A 27,380-nucleotide genomic window follows, 5' to 3' on the forward strand; every position below is an offset into this window, starting at 1 on the left:
TAGTGGTCTCATTGATTTCATAGCAGGCTATATTGAGCCAGGGCAGACACAAGCCCCACCTGGATAGGATGCTTGGATAGCAGAGAGTTTGTGATCTAATACCATGATAAGGAAGTCATGTATTGCACTTGGTGATTCTCAGAATGAAGACTTTGATTCTCAAAGCCATGTTGATAAATTGCACAGGTAATACTGAATCTCTTATCACTGTGCTTCATGAACTACCTCATTCTAAAAAATGGTTCAAACAGTCTCACATGGAAACATTTAACCTTGTAGCATACTTCTGCAGGGAATTATCCTCTTCTGCACAACATTTTTCACCATTTGGAGTGCCTTACTGTAATCAATTAGCACATAGGCTTTCCATAGTTTGTTCTCATCATTACTCATGAGGAATAACATTTCAATAATTAAAGAAAAACCCCAATACCCTCACCCTAATCTGAGTGATAAATACTTAGCTTGGTACTAATAATATTACAGTAAAGGCTAGGTCTGGAAATTTCATTCATCATAATATGAAGATGGTAAGTGAATGGAAAACATAATAGTTCATGAGTAATCAAGAAATGCATTATATGTTGATGTCTGAAACTTCCAATAATCACATAAGCAATATTTCAGTCTTCAAGTCTAACACACTGTAAAATGATCCTCCCCTGTTCCTTGGCTGGGAGATCTAAATCAGTTGTCTTCACACTGGGGGGCAATGGGGTGTATTTTAAAACAAGACTTTTTGCTAAGCTGCTTTACAGTGTAGACCCAAAGGAAAATAAAGTCATCATAACAAAAGAGGGGTGTACTAAACTGTAAGTGATCTGGCAAATATAGGGGATTGAGATAGAGAGGGTTCTGTTACAATGGCTTTACCACTAAAGAAATTGTGATGTGGAACCGTGCTTTTATTTCCAAGCAGGAGCAGGTAAATCAAGTAAAGTGATCACATAACAAACAATATAGAAGAGCATAATGCAATCAATACGTCATAGAGTTAGAGGTTGAGTGTTGTTTTGCGGTGTACATCTGTCCTAGATCATGTGAAGTCTGAAGACTTCACTGTTATATGAGATTTCATCCCTCTGAGTATTTATATTCAATAAAAGCAGAGCTTGTTATTGACTAGGTAATAAATAGAAGTCTTCTACTCCTGAGGTGGAGGCACAGAGAGAAGTTGCCTCTGCTATCTTTGATGGTTTGTATCAATGGTATATCACTATACTTGTAAGAATGTGGGCCTAATTTCTCATCTGGATTTACCTGATGTCTTCTCTTTAACTCTTGTTAAGTCTTCTTGTAAAAAAATAGAAGCCTTCTTGCATGCATTCTGGAGGTACATACAGAGTGAGTTAAATACATTTTCAATTGTCTTTAGAGAGGCTAAATATAGTTTCTTGTTATATGGTACTCTCCTGATTTCTCTTTTTTTTTTTTTTTTTTTTTACTTACAATGATTTCTAGTTATTGCGTCTAGAAGACTTAAAATGATTGTGTTTAGGTAGTAAAGCCTTTGACACAGTCTCTCACAGCATCCTCACAGCTGAATTGAGGAGGTGTGGTCTAGACAATAGAGTGGGTTGCAAACTGGCTTAAAGAGAGAAGCCAGAGAGTGGTGGTCAATGGTGCGGAGTCCAGTTGGAGGCCAGTATCTAGTGGAGTGCCTCAGGGGTCAGTACTGGGGCCAATATTATTCAATATATTCATTAACGATTTGGACGAGGGAATTGAGTGTACTATCAGCAAGTTTACTGATGACACTAAGCTGGGAGGAGCGGCTGACACGCCAGAAGGCTGTGCTGCCATCCAGCGGGACCTGGACAGGTTGGAGAGTTGGGTGGGGAATAACCTGACGAAATTTAACAAGGGAAAGTGTAGAGTCTGGGCAGGAACAACCCCAGGTTCCAGTATAGGTTGGGAAATTACATGTTAGAGAGCAGTGTAGGGGAAAGGGACCTGGGGGTCCTGGTGGACAACAGGATGACCATGAGCCAGCACTGTGCCCTTGTGGCCAGGAAGGCCAATGGCATCCTCGGGTGTATTACAAGGGGGGTGGTCAGTAGATAGAGAGAGGTTCTCCTTCCCCTCTACTCCGCCCTGGTGAGACCCCATCTGGAATATTGTGTCCAGTTCTGGGCCCCTCAGTTCAAGAAGGACAGGGAACTGCTGGAGAGGGTCCAGCGTAGGGCAGCAAAGATAATTAAGGGAGTGGAGCACCTCCCTTATGAAGAAAGGCTGAGGGAGCTGGGTCTCTTTAGTTTGGAGAAGAGGAGACTGAGGGGTGACCTTATTAATGTTTATAAATACATAAAGGGTGAGTGCCACGAGGATGGAGCCAGGCTCTTCTCAGTGGCAAACAATGATAGGACAAGGAGTAATGGGATCAAGTTGGAACACAAGAGGTTCCTCTTAAATTTGAGAAAGAACTTCTTCTCAGTGAGGGTGACAGAGCACTGGAACAGGCTGCCCAGGGAGGTTGTGGAGTCTCCTTCCCTGGAGACATTCAAAGCCCGCCTGGACAAATTCCTGTGCGACCTCACCTAGGCGTTCCTGCTCCAGCAGGGGGATTGGACTAGATGATCTTTCGAGGTCCCTTCCAATCCCAAACATACTGTGATACTGTGATGACCTTCCAACCTGTAGGAAAATAATTTAACTCCCAGAATTCTGGTGAGATGGCAGTGATAGACTTTTCCAGGAGCCAGTTCTCACTTGATGGAAAGATGTGATTTCTGTCTTGTGAATAATTAAAGTATTCAGAAATCTGTTTCCATTCCAATTTGGATCCAGTTTTCAGATATTGCACACAAACTGAAAATTTCACAAGTGTTTCTTTCAGAAACATTGATGTGTAGCATATTAGCTATTTTTCCTGTTCTCAGGCATCTAACATCTTAGATGTATCAGGCTTTTTTTTATAATTGATGGGAAGAAATAAACACTTACATGTCTGATAAATCATTTTATGGACTAGAAATGTACATTAAAATGAGAGAATAACATGCTATTAAAGCCTATTTCTTTCCATTGATTGTAAAGTCTGGACAACTAACTCAGGTCTAGGTGCCTGAATAATTGACTTCAGCTGGAGGAGATGAATCCAGCTACAAGCAGTGTTTTGTAATCCCACAGATTTCATTATATAACAGTAACATAAATGAGGAAAATGTCAATCTGGTGGAGGCTCTGAGATCTTAAATTGGTCAGTCTGGGAGCCCTCTGATCAAGAACTGCAGAGGGACTGTGGTTCCTAAAAAGGCCACAGGAAATGTCTATATTCTGATGAACCTGGTAGGGTGTCATTTCACCCTCTTCCTTTATGATTATGGAGTATCTAGTTTAATCAGCTCCAGAGTTTGGGGTTTGCACTCCACTGGTTATGGATGACATGGCTCCACACACAGCCCTTCTGGACTGTAAGAGAGATTTTGCAAGAAAAAGAACTCAACTAGAGATGTTTTCAGATTTAATGAACCATCCTTTTTCAATGAATTCCTGTTTCTGCTAGCACTTTGTTGCTCATGTCTAAACAGAATGTTCAACACTTCACTGTGGAAAACATTAGAAGATTAAATCTATTGATCCAGAACCATTGTTTTTCCCTTACTCTTTGAAGCTTTTTTTCAGAGCCAGTGGTGGATTATGGAGACCTTCAAAATATCAAAATGATTAGTCTGTGATCTTTATATTTATACAAGATTTCTATTAACCTTGCAGGAAGAGTCACAAGACTCAGAATTAAACTAGTCCTTTGGTTAAAGTAACACCAAGTCTTGTAAAATATCTTTAATATCTTTCATTAATACATCAATATTGAGAACTTTTTGTTATGGTATAGGAAGAGGAGACCCCAGCACTCATAAGACAGCCTACCAGCCATAGTTGCTGCTGCATCCACTCTGCAATAATCATAAATGTCCAAAGATTTGAGTTTCCCTCTTCCTTGATCTTCTTTTTGTATGTTTATTTAGGTTTTTTGTTTGTATTTTTTGTTTGTTTGTTTGGGTTTTTCTTTGTGCTGCAGAGAAGCTGAAGAGTTTCTACTTTCTTACTTTCTCTGTTTGGCCGCAGGATGTTTATAATGAATTTAGTTCTCTACTTGCCCTCTGATTATGTAGTCTTGTTTTAATATTGTCCTTTATGCTGTCCTAAATTAGTGTTTACATTAAAAATCATACTCCTTCAGGGGAGAACCCCATGAACGCATATTCAGATTTCCATAAAATCCCTTATTGTATGCATAACCCTAATACCAAAGGAAACAAGTTCCTAACTTTATAGGGGCGTGACTGACTACACAATTATTTTAGGCATCAGGTGAAGAAACTGAGCAGTGTGGGTTTGTTACTGTGTCCAGTATGAGGACCAAATTTTCCATGAGGATTATACAGGTGCAGTATCATGAACTGTCCATCCTGTCTTCAAGAAGTACATTGCATGAACCAATGGAAACCTTCTTCAAGCTTCTCGAAGTGAGTTGCTTAAGTGTTTCAGCAGTGCATTGATGACACTCCAGTTGGGTTTAAAAGTTGGATGCACTTTATTATTTCTAGCCCGCAGCGATTAAAATGTATGACTCTTAGGCTAGAAGGCTCCGAACTACAGATCCTGTTTGAATAATCTGTTGATCAGTGTGACTGTAGACAAAAAGCAGTAGTAATGTGATGCCTTCATTCAGATAATTCTCTTATTTGTTCGCTTGTGTTTGACTCTGCTTTGGAGACATCAGTGACATTTTACCAGCCAAAAACATAGTGGTGCATGTGTGAATGAAAAAACAAAACACAGGAGCATCTTTGTCCTAAGGAACATCTCTGACTTTTGAGTTGTTGACCCACAGACATCAAAGAAGTGTAGAAATCAGCAGATAGGAAAATGGTCTAGAAGCCAGCAATTGCTATTTTTGTTCTTGGCTCTGCACAGCACTGTCTTGCTGTAGGTCCCTGGAAATGTCTTTTCATATTTCTGTTTCTATTTCTTCACTGAGAAATTATTTTTTCGTTTTAAGTGGAAATCATTGCAGCAGGGATTTGCACTTCGTCCTGTGCTGAGTGTGATGGATTCTCTAGAACCTACTGTCTGGGCTAGCTTGCTTCTCCAACTGTCAGCACGTGAAGCAGACATCTATCATCACCAATTAATTGCGTCTGAGAAAGTTCTTTATGCCTGTTCAAGTTGACAGATGCATTTTTCATTAGCATATTGTAAAGCATCTCCCAAGCTTCTGTCTTTGCATGGAAGCTGCCCAAGCATGATTTTTTTTTTTTTTTCAGGAGGCTTTCTTAAAATAGTCTCTGGGTTGGTACTGTCAATGGAGGTTTTAATAACATTTTCAGTTCTTCAATATGTCATCTCTTTGGTGCATGTGCAGTGTAAAAAGCTTTGCCTTCAGGAAAGTCTCACAATTTCCCTGAACAAAGAAATCCTTTAATTCCATCTAGTGTAGTACATAACCTTACACTAACTTATAAGTTTGTTTCTGAAGGGTTAGCAAGCTGCTTGAGGATTGTCAGATACCTATCTCATTCTTCTCTTAATATGAGCAATTTACACTTGGTCTCTCATATTGGCAAAAACTCGGCCTTTTTAATGTTATTTCTTTACTACTCATAAACTTACTCAAGATCACAGTATAAGCTCAGTGCAGTACAAGTTTACTTGGAAGTTGTTTGGGAAGGTTTATTGAAAGTTGCAAACAAAGGGAGTCTGGAGGGCTTATGAAATATTTAAGTGCCAGCTACATTTAGGCCAATGGAAACTACATAAAATATCTGACCTTTCTTTCTAACTCATTTCCAAATTATCACTGTTTTTCTTAATATGTGATGCTTCCTCAATTGTAGAACAAAGTATTTTCAGAAATAAAGTAATCAGAACAGATACCTGCTTTAAGTAGGCTTAAATTACAAATGATTTCCGGGAAAGCAACACGTCATAGAACACATCAAAGAAACATATTTCAACATTTTGTTTTTGAAAAGGACTTTGACATTTAGAAAAAAATGTTTCATTCAAAAAGTAAATTACGGAAACTGTATTTTCTTCAAATATTGATCAATCTATTCCCAAACTGGTGTCTTACACAAGGGATACTTCTTGTGTCAGTAAAAGGCTTTTGTCCACTAGCTGGTTTTTGATCAAGTGGTTTCTACTTACAGTACTCTGCTCTTCATACTGTGTTTGCCACTTACAGCTGAAAACATATACTTCATTAAAAACACATGTAATTCAACTGCAGACTAAAAAAACCCCTGTTGTTTGAAACTCCATGTGGTATATACTTTATATATTTCATTTATATAAACTTCCTCAAAGAAATGTCTTGCCACTTCTTTGCCACTGCTGTGACAGGCTATATCTAATGAATTTGTAACAAGCATGGTCGCTTGCTTTCAGAGGCAGTTTTTACTTTGCTTATCTAGTTGCTAAAACCTAATCTCAGATAAAACACTGATAAAGACACTTTTAATTTTTTTCTATTAGCATCCAATCCACTTATTAACTGCAGCATAAGAGCTACAGGGCTCTGGGGGGTTTTGCACACTATATACTACTTGTGCTATTTAAAGATATAAGCTAAGTAAAACTGAAGGTTACAGATACTATATAAAATATGCGGGAAATACTTACTGATCTTTGTCACTAGTTCGTTATTGTTGTTATTATTACTAATTACTTTTACAGCATAAAAAAGGATTTTCTGCTATTCAGCCAGTAGAATACTTTCCCCCGATCAATTTATTGGAAGTTGTCATGTGTGAAAAACGTGTTGTTTGGTTTCAGTTTGTTGGAAGAAGTTCATAGCATGATTAAACTGAGAAATTCCTTGTAGGCAAACTTTGATGATGGGAACAAATCAGACTGTCATTTTCTATGGCGTGAAGAAATCCTGTATAATGATCCAGAGGGCAGGTGATTTGGTAGACCTCAAGTCAGGAAATACTTTATCTTTTTTAGAATCAACTTGTCCACTTTTGGCACCAATACCAAATCACTAGTCATGCTTATGCATTTACCTTTGGAGGCAGAATACTTCACACCATGTGGCTTCTCTGTAGACTCTAGGATGATTTCCACAGAAAATACATGTATCTTGAAAAGAGTAAGCAAAGGGACCACAATATTAAATTCATATCAAAATGATCCAAGCCCTATAAAGACATCGCTAGGCTCTTTTTTTTTTTTTTTTTTTTTTTAAATGTAGGATTGGTGGAAAGTTCAAATAAAACTGTAAAGATTGTGCTGCTCTGAACAGGAAAAAGACAGAGCATTAGCATTGCAGGTACTTTTTTTTCCACCTGACTATCATAATCTCCATTTTGTCCAGAACAAGTATGACTCATTTACTTTTCGTTAAGGTCCCCACTTTCCTCTGACAGTGACAAAAGGAAACAGGTATAACCTGTACCTGTTGAGGAGATGTATTATTGACTGCTATCCATTTACTGATGGCATAGAAATCCATTAACTTTCACAATCCTTCCTGATGGTGTCCTATAAAGTGTTTTCAAACTGAATCTCATGAGATTGCGAAGCAAAATATGACGACATGGTGGAGAGGAGCACCTGTCCCCTGCGATAATCTTTTCTCTCACAAGTTGCAATGTCAAGAGGCTCTTTTTTTTCATGAAGTCTATGTCAAAAGCATTTCTGAGTCATTCCTCCTGCACTGATGCAAGAATATGAAATCACACATCATTGTTATGTTTTGGGAAATAGAGTGGAACACTTTTCAGAAGGTGGCAGTCGAGGTAGGTGTGGGGTGAAGGTGGACCAGGCTGATTTGCCAGTTTGTGCTGTAGAACAGATTTTCTGGTGGAGTTTTATTGCTGAGCGATTTAGCATCCTCCCAGCACTTCACTTCATTTAAACAACCACGTTTGGAACAGAGCCAAGCTCCCAAATGAACACTGACGGTTACCTAATGTTAAAGAAAAAAACATAAAATACAGACTCCTGCAGCCTTGGCTTCTCAAATGACTCAGTCTGCTTAGACTAAGAAAAATGTTTGTTTTTAAACATGTCATAGAGAAGACTAGACTTGGGTAGATTTTTGTTTTATCCCAAGCTTCACTGTATTCTTTTCTTAATTAAACTCTTTTCGTGAGGAAGGCAACATTTGCGTTGTTGGATGATTTCATATTTGTTTGCACAAGTATGGTGAAGTATATGCTATTTGCCATCTTCCTCAAACATCGGAGAATATCTGATCACTACTGGATCATTCACAGAGAAAGCTTTACTTTTTTATTTGTGCATGTTTTTTCTAAACAATTCCGCATTCAGGAGATATGAGCTCTAATCCTAAATTTACCAGTGACTTTAGCTCCCTGTGCCTTTTCTGCATTGTTTCTTTGACATAGTTTATGCACTGGTACACTGTGTATATGGATAGAACTAGAGATATTGTGACCCTATGTAACACTTAAAAAGTTGGGATCGCTAGCTGTTAAGAAACTTCTGCGTTTAAGGGAATGTAAAATTATTGCTACATCTGGGTGCACATTGGTATTTCTAATAAGGTTACCATTATGTAAACATTATAAATAGGTATTTGTTTTTATGTATATAAATTGCACACATCCACTCCCTATATGCTAAAGTGATTTCAATGCTTTCAGGCTTTGATTGCTGAAGCTGAAAAAATAGTGCAACAAATTCTTATTGCAGCATCATTTTTGTCAGAAATTTTATATTCATTACCTAGGTACTCTTACATCAGTTTGTGGTCATTTTGTTGAACAGTTTTAACATAATTGTTTGCTTAAATTATATCGCTTAACATTCTACCCTCACTTTTTTTTTTTTGTTTGTTTGTTTGAGGGAGGCCTGGGGGTGTTTAATTTTAGCCTTTATACTTCTGGTGGCTGGAACACATATGTTCTCTGTCTCTGTGCAACTGGCATGTTTCACTCATTAACTGTTTATTTTAGCTGCACTGTCTGTTTTCTGTGGGAACTGTGAAGATTTGAGATGCTAATGTACTTTGAAAGACAGAAAACGATCTCAGTTATTCCCTTAAGACTGCCAGGCTAGTAGGAAGGCCTTTAATAACCTCAGCTTATGTTTTGTTATATGCTGTTGTTTCAGGTTCAATGGATCCAAAGGACTTTCTGAGGGAAGCACAACTAATGAAGAACTTGCGACATCCAAAGCTTATACAGCTTTATGCTGTCTGTACTTTGGAGGACCCAATTTATATTATTACTGAGCTGATGAGATATGGAAGTCTTCTAGAATACCTTCAAAGTAAGCACAGACTATAAACTCATTTCGAGGGGTGCCACAACTGTCAGTTTAGTAAATACACTAACATGAAAGATAGAAGTACAACAGTCTGTTTTAATATAAAAGCTACATTATTTGTCACATGTGGGGATGAGAAAAGAGGAAAGAAAAAGGTTTATGGATTTTCAATGTGTTAAAGTATTTGAGAAGTAGGAGAGAATCACATTCACAGTTTGATTCTTGCCTTATAATGACCCACATTTTTCCACCAAGTTCCATGAGTAGATGGGAAAATACACCGATAGAATAAAAACATAAGCATCTAGAAGGGTAGCTCATCATGTTTGACATGAAATAGAGGCACTTCCACAAAATGTACTTAACAGCTTCGAAATCTATTACTAGGCAGGGATAGCCTTTCACTGTGAATTTGTCCCTTGCCTATCACATCAGGGCTTTTATCTCAGCAGCACTTCAAAGTGTTCTTTTGAAGGCAAATAATAATTAAAAATGAAGTTTTAAAGCCTGGAACAGACTAGCATGATGATTGCACTTTGAGTTCACCCCTGATATTGAGAAATGCTTGATTCTAGTGTTTTTGCCCATTTTCAATTTAGCAGGCATCTCTGAGATGCTGAATGTCTCTAAACCTGTAATCATCTCCTGAAGACAAAATGTTCACTGCACTTGTCTTGTTAAATTTCTTCTCTGTCTCCAGCCCATAAGGCAAAGCTCTGTGGAATACCACAAACAGTATATGCCATGACATGTGCCTTCCCCCATCTTCCCTGTGGAACCATTTTTTAAGTGAGGCTCAGTTTAGGGACACTTACAGCTCAAGAAATCTTTGGAAAAGGGACGGCTCCAGCAGGAACTGCTCAGAGAGGGGCTGCAAGAAGCCTGGGCCAGGTCATCTCAAGTTTTGTGGGCATCTAGTGGCTAGATGTAATGAGGCACACATTCCTTTAAATTCTCATCTTTGATGCCTTTGTGTGAAGATTGCTGCTTATCTGACTGAAAGAGCCTGGCACATCACAAAATGATTGCTGTGCATGGAAACATTTATTTCACCTGAGAAATAGCTCTGAGAAAGCTGGGATGAGTCACAACTATTGCAGAGGTGAAAACTGGCCTGTTTGTGCACAGAGTACAACATGTCCAGTACACACCAGATCAGCTGCCAGCACATGCACGGCAGTTGCCCTTGCTGTGGGCAGCACATGTTCGCAGCCTGATCTTTGCCTGAGTACTCATTCCTGCAGCCCTGCATCAGAGAGACTGTGGCAAGTCAGTTGGTTTGCAGGCAGCCATCCAGACAGTTGTAAAAATGGCGAGTTGAAACCAGCCTAGTGGTATCTCTCCTTGTCTGATGGCCTGTGCACAGGGGGATAAAGAGAGCTAAGAGGTGGAAGCAGAGTTCAAGGTGTTTTGGTAGGTATCGGTCAGAGAAAAGTCATTGCTTTCAGTGAGAGTAATAAGGAAAGAGATTTGAAGCTTGTGTAGAGCTCTGTGACTGGAAGTGATCTATGTCGGCTGATGGTCAGCACACAGCTCCCGATAAGCTTTCTTGAAACTCAGCCACTGCAAGAATCATGAAAATATTTCCAGAAAGCTGCTGTTCCTGTGTACACTATGGGTAAATATGGCAACTGGAACAGGATGAAAGTCCAGAGATCATTCCTTTTTTTTTAATTTTCACCTCCTAGAAACACACAGTATGTTTTTCCAGCTTTAAAAATCCCTGATATTTCATGTATAGTGAGTACCACATTCCACCATAATGACAGCTACTTAATAATGATGGGCATGTGAGCTCCCTATGCACCCTCTGAATGTACTTCGGGATACTTCTTGATGAACATTGCTATGCAGACTTATTGACCTGCCACCAGTACAAGAAAAATGCAACTGAAAACTTCTCTTTGTTATTAGATGTGAATGAAATTGCCATGAATGTGTGTGTGTTCTTATCAATTCTGATAGACCTGGGGCTTGTTCTGTCAGTGACGCAGTCATGAAGTTGGTTGAGTTATTACAGACGCAGTGCTCTCAGCTGGAGAAGGTGCTGCGTATTTGTTTATTTATTTATTGTCAGGCATCTGTCAATGAGAATATTTTCCTGTCTTTCCTATATGAGATACTGTGATTGATTGCTTATAACAGGGTGCACACCCTAAGCCTTCTTTAATATTTTCTCTAATAAATTTTTCATATAAGGGTGATGGTTTTGTCAAAAAATATTGCTGAAAAAGGACATGGAGGCACTACATTTTCTTTATAGGATAAAGAATAAGCCTTGGGAAGCTTTTATAAATCCACTGGTAGTGCCTGGTTTGGAGCATGGTATTTATATTAACTTTAGTTATTTTGTTGTAGTTTTTCCTCCTTTAAAAAACTTTACAACAAACTAAAGCACATGTATACCCATATAAATACAGCTGTAAACTCTTTCAGCCTGTTTTGAATCAGCCAGATGGGAGCTGGCTCTTGTAATGCAGTGCCATGCTTGAACTTGCATGCTCTGGCTGGCCCAACCTGGGATTTGGGAGGTATAGTCAGAAGTCTTTATGAGACAACCATACATGATTTGCACTGCAGATTCCAAAGAGACACATGTTTTCATCCTCTGTTTTTATGCACAGTTTCCAGATGCTGATCAGCTGAGGTTCTTCCTTACTCTTTACCCTTCTTTAGCTCCTGGGCAGAACCAGCTTGCAGGGAGAAATCCTCCAAGAAATCCTGCAGCAGCCAGGGCAACAGTGACCTCTTCCCCTCCCTCAGCCCACATGCTGAAGGCAGTAGGTCAGCCTAGTTTGGGATCTTAAACAGGCCCTGGTGAAGAAATAGTCTTTCAGTCGCAACGCCACCACTAGTAGTAGATCTCATCTTTGTCCTGTGATACAGTACACTTGTGTGTCCTGCAAGGAGTAAGACACAGAGGGTTTAACAGCTCATTAAACACAAGGCATCCAAGTCATTCTTCTTTGCTGTGACATTACCATGTTCTGTCTCTTGGAACAGTTTGTGTCAGGCCAGCCTGGAGCATCAGCAGACCAATGACAAACCCTTGTACAAGTTTATCTGCATCCTTCCCTACTTTCACAGCTTGTGTAGCTGAAAGAGCAGTGTGAAAGTGTGAGAACGATTTTAAATTGAGTCACATAAGCTAGTTTCCAAAACCCAGGTACTTGTGCAAGATACTTGTACATGTTTAGTTGTTTTCTGATTAAATACAACATAGCACCATTTGCGAATTCATTTCTTTGTCCGGCAAGTTGAATAATAAATGTTGATGTCTGCCCATCATCAGAACTGCAGAACTTTAGAGTGTTATATTATTCTGTGGCCTAATGATGGATTTTCTTGGTCATTAAGACATAGATTTTGACATAGCCCAATTTTTCTCCTCTTTTAAAGATCAAGGCTTCTATTAAACATATGTGTGGGAGAGGAAAAGACTTTCTGAGTCAACAATAGAAGTAAATAATCTTAGTACTGGATTATCATGACGACGAGTTTAGCCTCAAAAAGGAAGTAGGACAATATGCATACAGGGCAAATTTAATAATTTAAAATTAATTTATTGTACCTATTCATCTCAGAACATCCAGATGAGCAGGAAATTCAAGACCTGGAGATTGGACAATATATTAGTAAATAATGGAATTTCACGCTCTTCATAAGGAGTGATTGCAAGGTTAGGCCAGATAAAATGCCAGAACTGGAGGAGGCTATGCAAAACAATGCTAAGACACGCTTTCACTAAGAATCAATTCAAAATAAGGAACAGAAAACTGCCATCTACAAATATTTTATTTTTTTAACACAGAGGCAGGAGGGAAAAGTCACTATCCTCCATGAGAAATGAGAACTGCCAATAAACATAGCAGGAGAGATTCAGCTTTTAGATATTGTTAAGATTCTGAAACAAAGTGATATGAGTATTAGAGGCTACAGAGGTAGGTACTGATGCTTCAGTGCTGCAGTGTTGCTTTGGGTGACAGTGATGCTTGAATATAACACTGATTTGGCCTATCTAGATTACTCTGAGGTATAAATTATTTTCTATGATGATATCAGCTGTTCCCAAAATTCCACAAAGACCCTGAATTTGAATTTTAATCTGTTATACTCCAATGAATTTTTTTGGGTACCTGCCTTAGTATTTTCAGCTGCAGTTTTTCCTGATCTAAGACTCTCCTTCGCTTGTGGAGGCAAGTTTCTCTGCTCAAAGTTCTTCTACTAGTTTGTTTGAACAGCTGATCTTTGATTGCCAAGCCTCTATTTCTGAGACATGCTGATCTTACAGTGGTGGGAATGCCACACACGTTGCTTCAGAAAGTTCTACAAGAGAAGCAGACAGCTTGAAAGCAGCTCAGGGAGTCCTACTGTTGAGTAGCAGCAACAGAGAGAACAGCGTGAAGAAGTCAAGTGGACTGGAAATGGAAAGTAGAGTCACACTTGACAGTAGATGGTACATTGAGTAACAAGTAACAAGGCTAATTTGTGCTTTTCCATATTTAGTCAGCTTTTGCTACACCCAGTGAGTACTGACATTTATTCAGAGTTCGGAACGGGTTATGCACTTGTCCAAAAGGCAAATATCTGCATTGTTATTGGTAGATAAATGCCTTTTTCTTTGAACTTTGTCAGCAGCTCCTTCTAGGCCTAAACCAGCTGCTGCTCTTAGTATCCAGTCTGTTAGAGAACATGTGACAGGCATTGATACTCAGTTATTGTGAAATTAGCTGCATGACTTTAAGTAGTGTTGTTCACTAAGCTCTGTCAATTGTTTGGGCTGTTACTTTATTGTATTACACGGCTTTGTTGATTTGTATTGACTATTTGAACCAGTCAGTTGTTATGTTATTTATATCTGAATACCATAAATATTATGTTATCCTTGTTGTCTTCTTTCTAAACAGAAGATGGAGGCTCTCAAATCTTCCTGCCGCATCAAATTGACATGGCTGCTCAGGTGGCTTCAGGGATGGCTTACCTGGAATCCCAGAACTATATTCATCGGGATCTGGCAGCCAGGAATGTTCTTGTTGGTGAACACAGTGTTTACAAAGTGGCAGACTTTGGACTTGCAAGAGTTTTTAAGGTGGGTCATGAGAGGGTGAATTGGCTCAAACTCTGGGGAACAAGATGGAAGAAGTCAACTAAAGGATAAACTGTAGCCACTCAGTTGGTGGGCTCAGGCAAAAGGCCTGCCTGGGGAGAAAAGGACTCCTAAATTTTTCACTTGCATCCTCTAGCTGCATTATTCCATGCAAAGTTAGAAGCTGGCCTGTGCCTTTGAGAGATCAAAGGAACGAAGGTAAAATTATATTCCTGAGCCTGTTAGGGAAGGTATATAAAAATGGATCAACTACTGTTTTCCGTGATGCTTGCAAGTCCAGGTAGTAATCATAAAAAGACCTAATTCCCCTCCACAACTAACAGCAGCGTTCATAAAGTGAGCTCTCAGAGCTTTAAATCTGATGCAGTTTCAAGTTCTTTGTCATTGCAGGCTTTTTTTTTCTCTAGCCCTTGAGGATGTAGAATGCCAAGTAACACTGAACAAGATCATCTTAGGAAAGAGTTGTGGTTTAGAAATGAGATTTCCTACCTTGGAAAATGATTTGATCAGAGTTGGAAAGATTTGATTTGCCATATTTTATGGATTTCTGTATGTAATACATAATTTTTGAGGTCTTATTATTTGTTTTATTTATGTTCTTGCACTGAGAAGAAAAAACAGAGAGAAAAGCCCCCTGCTTCTTGTTTGTTCGTTTGTGGGTTTTTTTTGTTGTTGTTGTTGTTGTTTCTGTTTTTTTTTTTTTTCCCATTTGAGCAGCAGAAATTGAAGTTCACAACAGAATTGGATTTATCACATACTGAAGTATAGAATAATGGCTTGACAGTGGCATCAAGGGACTTTGAAAGTGCTTTTTGCTTAATTCTGAATCCTCTAGATATGCATAAGTTCAGATTACACATTTTTTAACATGAAAATATATATTTTTAAATTAACAATGCTCACAATGGATATTTCTCCTAGATCTTACTAGAGAGGGTAATAATTTACAGCTGTTGACATTTCTTGTTAAAACTGAACTTTACTAAAATACTCTGTCATAGTGTCATTTTGACAGACTTTCCTAGGAATATTCTGTCTCCTAAGCCAAAGCACTAATATGGTCACATGAAAAAAATCCTAAAGAAATAGATGTGAGAAGTTAAATCTTTATTTCTGTATGTGTTAATTTGTGTAATGAAATAATGTATTGTTTCTAGAGACGAGTATTATGGCCAAGTTTCCAACTCTATCAGTATGTAGATACAAAACACTAACAAGCAGTCTTTTCAAAACTAGATGGCATTACACTTGGGAAAGCTACTTTATGTATTAAAAACAATCAAACAAACAAAATCTTGTGTGTATTTGCCTGAATTTGCATGTGAAAAAATGACCAAGACTTCAATGTGACTTCTGTACACTAAATTATGTTTAGGAATTAAAGAGAGAATAATATTCACAAAGTTTAGATGCCTGTGCTGTAAAACTTTAAGGATACAATTCTACAGATCTGCAAGTAAATAATTTTCCTTTTTTTAATGTGTCTTTTATCTTGACTTTACATGAATTATTTGAACCTACTAGAAGATAACATGTTAATATGAGTCACTTGGAGTTTGTTCTTTGGTCCCTGAAACCTGTTTAAGTGATTGTTATCAAAGTCAATGGCCCTTCAACACTGCAATAAATCACAGAAGAAAGGTTCCGAAATTCATTAGCTCTTGTCTTCTCTGCTTACTGAAGACCAGACGTGGAACAATTCGGTCTTTAGCATCAGTATGATGCTTACACTGCCACTCCTGACAGACTTCTGAAACCTTGCATGCCGGGTCCAGAATTCACAGAAGCACGTCATAATTAATCACAAGCCACTCCAGTGCTGTGTGCTCACTTGAAATGATAAATGCTTTAGAAAAGCCTCAGATGAACAGTAGCATTGCTCAACTGTGATGCCCAATTCAACAATAGACTTCAGCAAGCGGATGCTTTATACCACAAAAAGGCAACTGCTCGGCTAAAGGAGGATAAGATTAAGCACGTGCTTAGTTTAGTCAGGTGCTTAAGTGCTTCACTGAAGCAGATCTGAAATCAGGCTTGCTTCATTTTATCCATGACAGGTAGAAAATGAAAATGTATATGAAGCTAAGCCTGAAACAAAACTCCCAGTGAAATGGACAGCCCCGGAGGCAATCCGCTACAACAAATTCAGCATTAAGTCAGATGTCTGGTCATTTGGAATACTGCTCTTTGAAATAATCACCTATGGGAAAATGCCTTATGCTGGTAAGTTCTTTTACCTAAAGAATGATGTCTAATGTTTTCTTGCTTAAGAATGACATGTAAATGAAAGTTGAATGCCTGTACTGCGGGCATTTTAAAGGGTTAAAACTGTAAATACAGCAAGAAGGCTGCTCAGATGAGGCCTGGTTAGTGGGTCAGACCTTCTGACTGCCCCAAACTCCCTTGACGCTTTCTGTGATTAGCAGCCGTTCAAGCTTCCTCTCTCTGGAGCCAGCCTGCATTGCATGGGCACCAAAGCCAAATGGCTATTTCTCTCCAGCATGAGATCAAATATGTAAATTCTCAGAATGTGAAAAAGGGAATGTTTTTCTGTCTTCCATCCCACCGTTTTTTGAGGATATCTCATGGAAGAACACATTGTTATGTATGAAGTGCTGCAGAGGCACTTCAGGAAGAAGGTGTCTGAAAAATGAATCAGGATGTTTTTATCCCCTTCCCTCATATTTGACTGTTGCAGTGGAGACTTCATAAAGAGAAGGATCACAAGAATTAGAAATAAAATGTCACCAACCACAAAAATAGATTTAATGTTATGAGAGCAGCTATTATTCCTAGCACTGTGAGAAATTCTCAAGGAACCATGACTCCAATAACACAAGTTATCAGTGAAATGATTGACTGTGACTCATTTTGTGCTGGTGAGGAGAACACAAGGGAAGGACTAAAGCAAAAAAAAAAGTTATGCTGCATTCGTACATGCCTGAAGGATGGTATGTTCACCATAAACTACATTTCACAGGGTCCCAGGCTGGTATTTCCTGTAAAAGTAAAAATTGATTTTGCTTTTCAATTCCCATTTTGGAAAAAAAAAAAAAAAAAAAAAAAGAAAAACAAACCCCTAAATCCTCAACTCTTATATAAGCTATAAGTGTGTGCATATGCACACACATACATAAATAAACTATTCAAGTGTAAATGATACGTAACACCACTATTCTTGGTATTGTCTGAATATATGTTCAGTGTTATCCCTTTGAACAACAAAGTCTTCCTGTAACTTTACAGTAGAAAATGTCTCTGTGCTTACTTGGCGTTACTTTCAGGGGTTTGTCCTCAGTCATCAGGAGAAGAGGTTATGTTGATCCATGCTGGCAGAGGAAACATCATTTACAGATCTAGGGAAAAGGTTATGCAAATCAAGATTTAGTTTAAAGAGTAGAAAACTCAAAGAGAGAGGGATAATAGTCTTAATATGCAAAGGCATAGCAAAGGTTGGTGAGAGAACAGGCAGGATGCCATCATGAGCGGCACTAGAGGAAACTTAAGGCTGACATTAGGGAACACTTTCTAAATGTGAGGAAAATTCAGCAGTGAGACAGATTTTCTTGGGAGATTTTGGAGTCACTGAAACTAGAGGGTTTCAGGAGCAGTTTAAGCAAAACAGATGTCACAATAATTTTGGCAAACCTGGGTGGTGGAGGAAAAGCCTTGTTATGTCCCTCATGGGGGAGCATTTCATTGTCTCATCTCAGTAAGAGACAGAGACATGCGGTGTCATTATGCAGACCCTGAGCAGTCCGACAAACTCGTTTTGTCTTGCAGGTATGCCAGGACACCAGGTGATCCAGATGCTGGACAAGGGGTACAGACTTCCCCAGCCGGACACCTGCCCGGCTCAGCTCTACCAGCTGATGCTGCAGTGCTGGAGTGCGGAGGCAAGCGGACGACCCACCTTTGAGGATCTCTGCGTGCAGCTGGAGAACTTCTTCCAGACCGACTCCTCTTCCTACGCCCAGCCCATGATGATATGAACCCCCACAGGCAGGGGCTGAGGGACAGATGATAGCCAAGGTGGCTGAACTCAGCACAACTGAGTTGGAAGTTATTATGGGGTGCTGTGAAATTCTGGTACAATTTCATCCCCGTGCTGATACTCAGAGACACTTGAAATTTTTGCTGCTGGCAAGTGTTTTGCAAGACTAACCATCAGGAAGCTGGAGGGGTGGGAGCTTCTAAAAAAAAAAAAAAGTCTTTTATTTATTTTTTAAATAACATTGCAAGAATGAACAAATGAAATGAGTGTTGCTCAATAACCATTGTAGCATTTTGTCATTTCTTTATTGGATTGATTGTTTGCTATTCCTCACATTTTCCATTCTTACCAGGTTGTTCTCATGAAGGAATGTGATGGCTCTGCACAGCAGGATCTGTGCTTCCAGAGTCCTCTCATTGTAAAAAAAAATAAAAATAATCTTGTGACTGTGATGATTGCAGAATCCAGATTAGTTGCCTTACTTAGACTTGAAGTACATGTACTTTTGCTATATCAGAAAATAAAACAGATGTCCATGGAAGAAAAGGAATTATTCTGTTTTGTGGATGTGAAGAGTGATCTATTTTAATTTGTCCACCGTTCCTCTTTTGCAAGAATAAGAACTATTATTATTAGATCCTTGAAGCTGTTCTTAATGTTGCTAAACAGTGCTGCAGAACCAATGAGTTCATTGAAGTGTAAGGATTTGTTTTATAGTTCTTCATTTTAGGAATACTGGAGGAGAAGATACTTTAACATGAACTCAGACTGCCTTAGCATTTTAGAGCGACACCCTTTCCTATCCTGCTACTCAAATCACAGACCCTCTGGATCAGGACAATGCCCAGGGCAAGTCTAGGTATTTTGCAGAGGAACAAGTAAACCATGCTTCTGTCTTCTCCACATGTAACTTCAGTGTAGGAGATTTAAATAATAGATGATACATTTTATTTTGTTCCATGGGAAATGGAACCCAGGCACTTCTGCTTGCAGCCTTTGTGGTTACAGATTAAAGATTTTTTTTTTTTTTGCAGTTTTTCTAATTAGCTATGATATCGGTTCTGCTAAAATCTGAGATCACTGTGACAGTTTTATTTTCTCAACTGTGAGGCTTAGAGTACAAAGTTTTAATTATTTACTTACGATTCATCTGTTAATTATTTAACAACATAATCCGAGAATTAAGAGCTGTACTGTGTTAACATAGTGTGAACTCAGTATAAGTGTGCTACCATGTTCCTCTAATCTCAGAAAAGGGTATAAATAAATGAAAAGATTCATCACTTTAAAGGCTGGGCAGCTTTCATTAAATCTTCTTCATTTTCTTTTCTTCTCTTTATACTTCAAATCCACTACTCTCAGTGCCTTGCTTCTAATTTTTCATTTCCTTTTCGCCTTCTCTACTTTGGAAGGCAGCACACCTTGCTTATCTTTTATACAGATCTCTTACGTATTCAATCTTAAAAATTCCTTATTTATTGTTTTTCTCTTGCTTCTGTCTTACTACACTTACGGTCTTTCTAGCATTCTGTCTCCTTTCACCTTCATTTTCTGTGCAGTGTTTCTCCCTACCAACACTCTTTATACTAATTACATTTGTAAAGCACAATACAATGATAATTAATTAGCTGTCATAGTATCCATGTGAATTTGGAAAGTAGTCATCCACTCTGAAAGAAGAGGTCAAATGGTTTTGCCAAACCCATCATGTTAAGGATTGGTGTGCAAGGAACTGGGACGCTCACGGGCAAAGTCTCCTGCTGTCCTCCGTCCTTGTTTGTTTTGAGACTTGTGCTATCTACTGGCTCGTGGCCCCAACAAGATGCTATTTATGGTCATCAAACCTCCATAAATCCATGCATCTCTCATGTGGCTCAGAGTTGTGCTTAACACAGTTGCGGGATAAGGTTAGCAAATCCCATAGAGTAGGTTTATGCAATAATAGGAATACTGTTATTTGGAAAGATCTCTGCATCAGATTTGCAAACTTGATATGCAAGCACTATTTCTAACGTGATTTTTCAGACTTAAAACATTAAGAATGTTACAAATAAAAGTTGTATTTCCCCAACTGTTGATAAAAGAAATATAATCTTAAAAATCACAGGTGTTTGAAGTTCACAGGAGATGAGTTTCTGGGGAAAAAAAAAAAAATCAACAGCAGGGAAACAGCAAAGTTTTCAGAATTCCAGATTATACCAACTGGTCCAAGCTGCTCTCTGCTGGCCTCTGCCCTCAGGTGGAAGTCAGCAGGATCCTGTAGGACTCCACTGAAGCGACACCAGTAATTCCGAAGAAAGTACACCTGTACAATTAGTGTCTTCCTAAATCAACATTTGGGGAACAGGAGATCTGTTTGTCCAGCTAAGTTGAATACTTTGTCTCCTTGATTTCTCCTGTAGTCAAAGGAGAGAGATGACCCTTAAAACAGTGAATCACTGCACCAAAAACGCATTTCTTCTCTGACGCACTCCTGGCAGGCTTCTTTCTCTTTGTTGCTACAAAGGTATCCAGGTAAGATAAGAGTCTTTGCTCAGTGGCATGTGTAATAACCCATGTGTTGTAAACTGAAAATAGCTGTTTCAAGGTCCCTCTACCAAGTGTGGCCTCATAAACCACCTTTAGCTGGAAAGAGCAGAAGCTGCAAGTGAGCTCCACCCTGCTGAACTGTGTGAGGAGCAGGCACCTGCATGTGATGGCTTCCAGGAGACACGGCCTGACAGCCTGGCCTGCTGCTGGCAAGCGTGTTCCCTTGCTGCTGCATCCTGCCGTTTTGTCTCTAGTGCTTTCTCTTTGCACACTTGCACGAATGCAGCCGCTTAATGGAGCTTGGATCTACCAGCTGCCCCTAGCATGGGCTGGCCCAGGGTGTGAGACAAGCAGCAGAACTGGCTGAAAGCAGGAAGTATATCAACCTTGGTCTATCTCATTGTAGACACTGCATCAAAGACATTTCTTTTGTATTCATCTTTGAAGCCGATTGTGCATATTTGTCCTTCCCAAGGTGATGTACTGTAGGTGAAGAGGTGCAGTCAGACTTTTGTCTTCCAAGCCTGAACACCATTTCCACTCCATTCGTGTGTGTCCTGAGACCAGTGCACCCTCTTTGTTTAGCAGAAGTGGAAAAGAAGGGAAGGCAAGAAAGCAGGTATGTTATGGGGCAAAGGCTTTCATTTTTCTCTTGCAGTGAGTTCCTCTGAGAAAGCCTGGTGCCTGGTAGAGGCCCTTTGCCACTACCAATAATCCAGATGAGGCCAAGCTTGGAAATCACAGATGCTGCTATGAGATGCAGTGGTTCCTCTTTCTGGCTGAAAACCATGCACTTGCACTTGCTCCCTTGTTTTACCTGTCCATAAGATGCTGTAGTAACACTGAGATACTTCCACTCTAATATGAGCTCTACTTTTGGATCTCTTTTTCCCTGGGCTGGCAGGGTAACAAATGAGAGAAAAATCAGCAATGCAACGGATCAGCAAAGCTCTGGAAATAAAGAGTAGAATTAATAATTTGTTTTTAGCTCTTTCCATATTTTTTTCAATCAAACGGATCCATTACCAAGAAAGACTGGAGAAAGAAGGTGTAAAAGAGAAATAAACCTTTGCAGAGTTCCTTTCACTTAACGGCAAAGCAACAGGCAAAACTATACTTTTATAAGACTGATTCCATTTTATAATGATTTTATTTATATGTCAGATAACAATTATAGTCAGAAGTCTTTGCTATGACTTGATTTAAATTAAACATCAAGGTTATCATTTCCAGTTATAGTGCATAGCGAGATGGGTTTAACCTATCTCACTGAGGCCTTTTATGTTCAAGGTTCTGCTGCAGCTATCTATTGCACTTGTTTTCACCTGATGGATCACGGAGGGAAAAGAATGGATTCGATTATGAGAAACAGTAATAGATTTTTTTTGAACTGACATAAATTTCTATGTTTAGATAGAATAAAAGGATCAGGAAGAGATAAGTTGAATTTTCTACAATAGACCAGTCCTTGTGAAATTCAATTCACATAAATTGCACTGAGACGTCTTTTATGTAATGTTTTATTTATGTAATTCTGTTATTCTTTGAGAACTAAATCATTTTATGTAGACTCACTAAAGATAACTTTAAAATGTCCAACCAGAAAGAAAGAACCTCTGTTTTTCTTAAACTCTCCATTCTTCATAGAAGCTATGGAGCAATACAATTGAACTGCAGGTATTAGGGAGATCCTAGTGTTTACTTTTTACTCCCATTGGAGAACCTTTGCTCACCTAATCTTCATTTAAGAACATATGCAGGGATACTAAATATGTGATTGGGTAACAGGGAACACTTCATCACTTGTACTGCTTTCCTTTTCTTGTCCATTGTACCTCATACTTGCTCTCTGAATGACTCGACAACAAGCGGCAATTTTCTTCTTATGGATTTATAACCTAGAGCATGCAAAGAACTGAATCAGTGCATTATTTTATTGTGGTCCAAACTGAACAAACTTTCAGTGTGTAGAAATGGAGCACACAACTCATGCATTGATTGCTCCTTATGCTCTCTTAACGTGCTTTTGTTTCACTCTCTTAAAAAGTGATGTAGCACCATGTCCACTTGATGCTCCCATGCTCCCATTGTGAGTCACTGGTCAGCTGTTTGTAGCATATGGATCATGGGGCAGATAAAAATGCTGCACTTTAGAGTTGTGCCACTGTGCTCAAAGAAATACAGCTGTGTATATTTTTTACAGAAAGCTGTGTGGCTTCCATTTTGTTCCAACAACATCTGGGCCAGATGTGTTATCCAGTGGGTGACGGACCCCTTCCTCTGCCACCTGTTCCAAAAGTTTGCCTAGAAGAACGCTGCGTATGCTCGAACAAAATACTGAACTGGGATCTATGAAAAAGACTTCATTCTATCCATGCTTACTGTTAGCATGTCCATGTAATTTATTTTTTCAGACTCATGCTTCTCAGGAATGACTAATACAAAAGAAAAAAAATCAATATGAGAAATGGCATGTATAAACAAGCTGAGGAAAGCACTGGAAAGTACTTTGGCATTTTAATCTTCACAGCTACATTGTGCTGAAGAATTCAGTATTTCCTTATTTTGGTATAGAGAAAATTGAAACATACATTTGAAGCATTCAGTATCCTAGAAATGAATCTAAGCCAATTCCTGGACCTATATATCAATAGAATTGAAAAACATGATAGAAATTGTACCTTGGTTCCCACCACTATTTTCAGCAAAGTAAATTCTGCTAAAATCAGAAAGACATGTGAGAAGACAGGTATGCAATAACTTCTTTCTTTCTTCCCACTCTCCCCAGGTTTTAAAAATATTGTTACAGGAGGATTAGAACTCCCATGGAGTAAAGAGACTTTTTTGTTAAGCTGAGAGATATAGTTTTTTGCTGTTCTTTTTCGAAAGCAAGGAAAAAAAAAAAAAAGTTGAGCCTTGAAGATTATTCCCAAAACTACCCTTCAAAAAAAAAAAAAAAGATAAATATAGGAAGTGTTTATCATACTTTTGCAATTGTTCAGGTCTTTAGAAAAGACAATAGTAAAAGATTTGAGACCAAACAGAAAGTTTCTGCTGAATTTATGAAAAACACTCTTTGGATAAGCTGGTTGTGCAATTTACACTGCTAAGGAAAAGAAAAGCATACTGCACTGCATTTATTTTTCTAATTACTTTGATATAAATATCTGAGTATACTGATTGGATTTCCATGTTTTAATATATTAGAGAATTCAAATACATATACAGCAATACCAAAACAGTTTTATTTATATTTCCTCTCTCTCTTTGTTGCTGTATAGTTTTATCTGTCTGTTTAGAACAATATATAACATTCTAAAGTTTTTGTTGGTGGTTATGTGTGGTTTTCAGTATTGTTTTTTCTCTCACTATTTTTAACTGTAAAAAATTTACTTGGATGCTTTTATACTATGATTAGTTTATTTACATTTGCGAACTGCAAAACTTGTTTGTATTCCTGAGTGCTCCATTACTCTGCCAAGTATTTAAAACAACGAAAAATAGAACACAATCCATTCAGTGTGGTTTGGGTGTCTTTTTTTTTTTTTTTTTCCCTATGAGGCAGCTGCTTATAAACGAATACCTAATCACTCTGTACAATCACAGGCACCTCAGTTCCACCTCTCTTTCAGAAACCAGAAGAATGAAAACTGATCTTGCATGTCCTGGAACTCCTTAGCTCTAGGTAACTTTGCATCAAAATCAAAAGTTTCAGAAATACATATTTCACTGTTCCTTTTGCCTCATCTTCTAAATGGTTCTCTGAAGTCAGCAATGCCACATGAAGCCACACTCTTATTACAACACTTTGATAATAATTGTCTCTCCTCCTTTGGTTGTTCCACCACCAGTGTTGTCTGTCTCTTTAGCAAGCTGGCTCTCATCCATACTCTCATCCCTGCCAGATACCAGATCAGTTCTGGAAAGAGAAGCATGCAGTAACAAGTTAGAAGCCTACAGGTCTCCTCTGATTTATTTAACTGTCGCTCTGCCACACACTCATACATTGAATTAAAATAATAAAATAGACTCCTATTGCAGCTGACAGACTGCATTTGGAGTTAATGAGAAATGACTCAATACAAATCTTTGGGACTCCTCAACTATGAATTAATAATATTACTATAGTCAGACTAATAAAGGTACTAGAATTTGGAAGAAATGAGGTATGAGAGATACTACATTACAAACTTCACAATGGCCTTCCCTGAAAGGGGAACACAGGCCTGTTTCTGTAGGAAGGGGTGGTAGGAAGAGAAATTCATTGATGGTAGGGCACAAGAGATTGTGATGGTTCCCTAAATTCCTGACATCAGCCCCTTAATATAGATCTGGCATTTTCCTGTGAGATTAGAAAAAGAAAATGGACCAGACTTTTGGTGGAGGAAAACTCAGCAATACAGGGCATGACTACAGTCTAAGGTAGGGGTGTCAAACTCATTTATGCCAGGGGCCACAGCAGCCTTGCGGTTGCCTTCAAAGGGCCGAATGTAATTTTAGGACCGTGTAAATGTACAAGTGAAATGCGAAAATGTGTTTGACACCCCCAGTCTAAGATGCTAACAAAATGTAAATCCGCAGCCATAGCTGGATCAGATGGCAGGCTGGTTTACTCTTTTTCTGCCTGTACTGTGACTACATGAGGGTCTGGCTCCCAGGCAATCTGCCTCAAAAAACAAACACATATCAGAGACCAAAACTGAAAGAAAATTTCATCACTGTAAGTTGCCTTTAAGAAAACCTCTGCCTTTGGTTACAATCCTGTAAAGCAAACAATGGTGACAATCTTCAAGTATTTGTTTTTAGGCTATAGATCTGTGTATGGGTATCCCAATCAGGTTCAGGCTGTCCAGCTGGAGAAGCTGCTGTCATCTGGCTATGGCCACTTGAAAAAAGCCGTTCCTAATTGGGATCATTCTGACTTTTGATGTGGATGAAACCTCTGATTTCTGAAATGCCACAAGTTCACATTGGAGCCTGCACACAACTAAAACTATGTTCTTGCCTCAGAAATTCTTCAGGGAAGGGGTTTGTTTTGGCAAGCTTTTATAGCCTGCTTAGCTCCTTTCCCATGATCTACAGCAGCAGAAGGCCCATTCCTAGTGCCACTGACTTTCTGTATTAGCAGAAGTAGATGAAGGACTTGGATAAGTTTGCACAGTTTCTCGGGAGAGTATAGCTAAAAAGATGAGGAAGGAAGAAGAGAATTCAGATAAATAAATGAATAGCTTTTTTTTGAATCAATTATTCATTTACATCTTTAGATTTGTATCCATTTACATCTTTAGGTTTCGTTTAATCCTTTCCACTTTGAAGTTTATTAAGCTTTTTTTTGGCCTCACAGGAAAATCTATTCCTAACCAAAGCCATTACTAATGTCCAGAACATTCTAGCTAATTTTAATTTAGCTTGGCAAGGGTAACTTTTAGTGTCAAACTGATGGAATTAGCTGAAAGTTGGAATCATTCCTATGCCAAGATCTTTTCCCATCGTGTTTGTAGCTTTAGCCCTGTATAACCTCCTAATGCCACAACTGTTATGAAGGGTCAGCAGTGGGATAAAACAGCTTCAGGCTGATCCAATAACTCTCCCCATCCTGGCACCACAGTGGTAGATGATCTTATTATTGCATGTCCGGGTCCTGAAAACTCTTTACGGCTCCACTTCAGGAGTATGCAATGTAGCTATGATTTTCCTCTTATCAATTGTCACGCTAATAAAGGAAGTATATTTGCTAATCCCTGCCTCACAGAGTGATAAGAGATTTTACTATACTTGTGGTTTCTGGAGATCTGATAAGTGCTTATCACATCCTCTTGTAGATCCCAAAGCTCTAAAATAATTTTGTGAAATTTTAATATTCACCCTTGAGACAAAAGATGTGGCTCCAGCAATCAGTTATCATGTGAAATGATTCTGAAGGGCAGAGATAAAACATCCAGAGTATCAGAGAATAACCATAATTTATTTCTTTAATTCTTCATATAACTAGATGATGAGTTATAATGAGATATTACACAAGATTCATTAAGGCTGGATTTCGGAACTTTGCTGTGGGAAACATACTTAAAGTTATAAATTGTTTATTACATTGGTCTTTCTTTAGCCTGATCTGTGGAATAACTGTATTCTCAACAGTGAATTCTTACTGTACTTTACAGCAATATAATTTAAATATAGTGCAAGTGTCAAATATTGATTTGGAGTTAACTTGTGACTGATATCTAAATCATGATGGTGATGTTTCTTAAGGCTAAAAACATCTGACCCCTTACTTTATTATCTTTAATATTTTATGAGTAAAATTAAACTTCTGTCCTTCTAGAATTAAAATTTACAGTTGCACACTTTCAGCATGAACACTTTTCTGTGCCTATGAAAGCAGTTAAGAAACATTCTGGTACTTCAAACAGGGTCTTTGAAATTAGGAAATAGCAATTTTCCTTATGACATTTTGATGCATCAGACAAAGGTGTGATTTCAATCTGCATGGATATAAGAGGGCAA

At 38.5% G+C, this 27,380-nt stretch overlaps 1 protein-coding gene across 1 annotated transcript in view; it reads left to right on the forward strand.

The window, feature by feature from the left end:
• The window catches only part of FRK (fyn related Src family tyrosine kinase), a 55,306-nt gene extending 35,691 nt beyond the window's left edge, over positions 1-19,615 (forward strand). The window contains exons 5-8 of the mRNA XM_065834074.2: positions 9,088-9,246; positions 14,151-14,332; positions 16,408-16,573; positions 18,134-19,615. Of these exons, the coding sequence (XP_065690146.2) occupies positions 9,088-9,246; positions 14,151-14,332; positions 16,408-16,573; positions 18,134-18,342 (716 nt within the window). The 3' untranslated portion in view covers positions 18,343-19,615. The remainder of the gene's footprint in view (positions 1-9,087; positions 9,247-14,150; positions 14,333-16,407; positions 16,574-18,133) is intronic.
• Positions 19,616-27,380: the final 7,765 nt, after the last annotated feature.

This window comes from Patagioenas fasciata, chromosome 3 (assembly GCF_037038585.1).
Source record: "Patagioenas fasciata isolate bPatFas1 chromosome 3, bPatFas1.hap1, whole genome shotgun sequence".
Taxonomy (NCBI): Eukaryota; Metazoa; Chordata; class Aves; order Columbiformes; family Columbidae; genus Patagioenas; species Patagioenas fasciata.